At 64.5% G+C, this 3,620-nt stretch overlaps 2 protein-coding genes across 2 annotated transcripts in view; both read right to left on the bottom strand.

Moving 5' to 3' along the window:
* Window positions 1–3,620, bottom strand: part of LOC113480173 (diacylglycerol kinase delta-like) — a 38,866-nt gene that overhangs the window by 23,803 nt on the left and 11,443 nt on the right. The window lies entirely within an intron of this gene.
* SHROOM4 (shroom family member 4) overlaps window positions 7–3,620 on the bottom strand; it is an 8,565-nt gene continuing 4,951 nt past the window's right edge. The window contains exons 5-9 of the mRNA XM_026848796.1: window positions 3,340–3,614; window positions 2,664–3,089; window positions 2,404–2,590; window positions 1,675–1,947; window positions 7–1,595 (exon numbers count right to left, since the gene is read on the bottom strand). Coding sequence (XP_026704597.1) covers window positions 1,326–1,595; window positions 1,675–1,947; window positions 2,404–2,590; window positions 2,664–3,089; window positions 3,340–3,614 — 1,431 coding nt within the window. The 3' untranslated portion in view covers window positions 7–1,325. The remainder of the gene's footprint in view (window positions 1,596–1,674; window positions 1,948–2,403; window positions 2,591–2,663; window positions 3,090–3,339; window positions 3,615–3,620) is intronic.

Here is a 3,620-nt window from a genome sequence, read left to right on the forward strand (position 1 = left end):
CCCCCGCCAAGAGCAGCATGTCCCCCACCTCCCAGTGGGTGCAGTCTTTGGTCCTACCAGTGTCCCTGGGCAGGTACAGGGGGTGGCTGAGATGGGGGGGATGTGGGGGACCCCGTTCCTGGCCCCAGGGTAGGGCCAGGTAGATATGGGGTGTAGCGTTCAACGGCTGGGGGAGGCCCACAGGGTGAACAGCCACACGGGGGGATGTTGTGATGTCGAGCAGGCAGGCATGAGCACTGCCTGCACCCTGGGGTTGGGCTGCCCAGCTATGGCCACCCCCAAAAGGGCTGGGGCCCATCCTGCCTCCCCAAAATGCTTCCCCACCACCAACCCAAGCTGCTGCCAGTTGCACGAAATCCCTGTGCAAAATCAGCATCAAGGCACCTGCCCATCCTGTGGGGACAGATAGACAGTGATGGGCCTGGGGGGTGGCCCAGGGTGAGGTCTAAGAGCTATTTGGGGCTGCTGCAGCACAGAGGAGGGGGACAGGTACCCCATTTCAGCCTTAGCATGGTTCTTCCTCTATTAATCCTTCCCAGTGCCAGGGCAGAGGCTGGAGGGCTGGATGAGGCCGGGTGGTCGCTGTGCCCACACCACTGGTGGCAGGAGGCACCCACAGTCCCCAGTCTACTGCTGCCAGCACCCCATCCCCTGGCAGGGCACCATCCCAGGGGCACCCATCACTGTGTCCCCCAGGAGAGGAGTACACAGCACCCACCAGCACCCAACTCAGCCCCCCGTTGTGACTTGGGCCGGCGGGGAGTGGGTTAAGGACCTGTTGGCCAGGTCTATTGTTTCAGACACAATGAAGAGGAAGAGGATGCTGGGGCAGAAATTCCTCCAGCTCCCACCGGACAGATGGACAGAGCTGGACAAATAGGCATGATGGAGGGTAAGGATAGTTTAACCCTTCCAGGTGCTGCGTGGAGATGCCCCAGGGCAGCCGGAGGGGTGTTTTAAGGCACGCGGTGTAGCACCAGCTGTGGGACAGGCACTGGTGTCCAGGACAAGGCGGAGGAACCCAGGGACCCCCACGGGCACAGAAAGGCCCATGAGTAGCAGAGGGGTGACAGGATCTGTTCATCTGGTCCTGCGGGGCCACAGGGTGCTGGGTGGCCATAGACCCCAGGGCAGGTCTGTGACACAATTTCCCCTGCCAGCGCCTGGACTGGTACCCCCTCCCCTGCTCGGTAAACCAGATAAATAAATAAAAGGCAGGGGCTGGACAGACAGACAGACGCAGCGAGAGCCCCCGAGGGGCCAGATCCGCTTTGGCAGCAAGCTGGGGCCACGACCAGGGTCCCGGGGGAAGGCTGGGCAGGGGGCTAGCAGCCCTTGGGGGCCTGACCGAGGCTCTCACGCAGGCACCGTAGCTGCTCCTGGCCCAGCTTGATCTTCTCCTCCAGCTCTCGCTGCTCGGCAATGAGGGCCGACTTCATCTTGACGAAGTGCTGGTAGTCCTGGAGGTGCTCAGCAGGTAGGTACCGTGCCACCATGGCACCCACCGCCTCTTCCCGCCGCCCCACGTGCTCCTTCAGCTCCTTGGCGTCCTCCAGCTGCGCCACCAGCAGCCGCTGTTTCTCCCGCAGGGCCACCTGTGGGTGAGATGGGTGATGTTGGTGGGGGCATCCTGCACCCTAGCACCCCACAGGTGCCACCCTGCCCTGTGCTCACCTTGTCCTCAGCGGGGGCGTGCGGCCCCAGGCTGCCCAAGGCAGTCTCCACCCTGGCCAGGCGCCCCGAGATGGAGAGCAGGAGGTTGACCACCTTGTCCAGGTCGCCCACGAAGAGACGGTACTTGTCAAACTCCCCCGGGGTGCAGAGAGCTTGCAGACGGGCAGCCACGTCCTCGCCCAGTGCCCCGTTGGCGCTGATGTCCTCCTGCAGCCCCCGCTGTGCCTCCCGCAGCACCGCCAGCTTGCGGCTCAGGCTCTCGATCAGCTGCAGCTGCAAGGAAAGAGGTCGGGGTGACTGGGGCCACCCCCTGTTGGGACTGGGGGACTGGCACACAGGTGCAGGGGTGCCACGCTGCACTGGGCCCCACAGACCACATCTGGCGATGCCTCTGGTTCTCATGAGCTACTGGCAATGTCCCTGGTCCCTGCAAGCATCTGGCAATGTCTCATACACCACAAGCATATAGCAATGCCCCCAGCTCCCGCAAGCACCAAGCAATGCCCTTGGCCTTCACGGGCCCCTGTGAGCATCCAGCAATACCCTTGGTCCCTGCAAGCACCTGGTGATGTCCCTGGTCCCCATGAGCACCCGGAGATGTCCCTAGTTCCCACAAACAACCAGTGCTGCCTCACTGTGAGCACCTGGCAATGCCCTGGGTCTCCATGAACACCTGGGGATGGCAGGGGGGAGCCTCTAGTGCATCATCCCCAGCAGTGCCCGCTTTACCTTCTTTTCCACCAGCTCGTGGTCCACCTCCTCCTCCTCATCCTCTGAGCTTCCCTCCACCACCTCTGGCAGCTCCTTCATCTTGCCGAGAGGCTCAGTTTTGCCTGCTGCTGAGCCGTAATATGCCGAGTAGGAGGTGGAGCTGGCAGTGCTCCCGGGGGGCGGTGAGATGGGCTCGAAGCCCTGCCTGTGGGGACAGGGGCTAAGCACCGGGGCTGGCAGGTGTTTCAGCACAGTGCCCAGTGCCACACCAGCCCTACCTGTCCTGTGCCAGGGCCTCCAGGCGCCAGTCCTGCTGGTAACGCTCCCGCCAGGCCTGCTGCTCCCCCACCACCAGCAGCTTGCCCATCATCTCGGTGGTGGTGCAGAGGGGGGCCGAGGGGGCCAGGATGCCAGCCAGGGAGTGGTCCCTGCCCACCACATCCCACAGCAGCTCATCCGAGTCCACACGGCGGGGTTGGGGCCGGCTTCCCTGGCAGCTTGCCCCCTCCGCTGCTCCGGGGCTGGACTTGGGTGCCTCTGGGGTGGCAGGGCGGGGACCACCATGCAGGGGCAGGGAGCACTCACTCATGCCGCATGGGCCAGCCCAGCCCCGCTCCTGGTTCCGGCCAAGCCTTTGGGGCTGCTCCTCCATCTCCCAGGGGTGCTTCACCTTTGGACGCTCTTCCCCAGCACCTGCCGCCCTGCTGACACCCACCCAGGGGCACCCACGTCAACTACCTTGCCCGCCCGTGGGGGATAAAGACACGCAGGGCTGTGCCCACCCCAGGGAAAGAAGTCATAGACACCCCCCACCCCAAGAAACCCCACAGCCCGCCCTAGGGGGTGGATTAGGATGCTCTGACACAGGATTCAAAGGAATGTCCCCAAATGCCACCCCATGCCCAGGCTGTGCCCACAGACCTGCTCCCACCCCCATGCCGCGGTGGCACTTGCCTGCAAATCTCAGCGCTGCCAGCATCGGGCTCGGGTGTCCTGCGGAGCAATCTGGGGGGGTCAGGTCGGGGCCAGGCACCTGGCGGGGCAGGGGGGCGAGCAGTGTGCCCCCGGGACCGGCCCCCCTGCTCCCCAGTGAGGCTTTGCGAGCGCTCACGCACAGCCTCAGCGATGCTGCGGGTTGGCACCGGGGCAGCAGTGAAGGCAGAGCCATGCCCGGAACCATCCGGCAGGCGCTGAGATATCCGGCGCTGCCTGTACTTCTCCCAGTTGGGGGGAGG

The sequence above is a fragment of the Athene cunicularia genome (genome assembly GCF_003259725.1).
Source record: "Athene cunicularia isolate RWA chromosome 4 unlocalized genomic scaffold, athCun1 chr4_part3, whole genome shotgun sequence".
In the NCBI taxonomy this organism is placed as follows: Eukaryota; Metazoa; Chordata; class Aves; order Strigiformes; family Strigidae; genus Athene; species Athene cunicularia.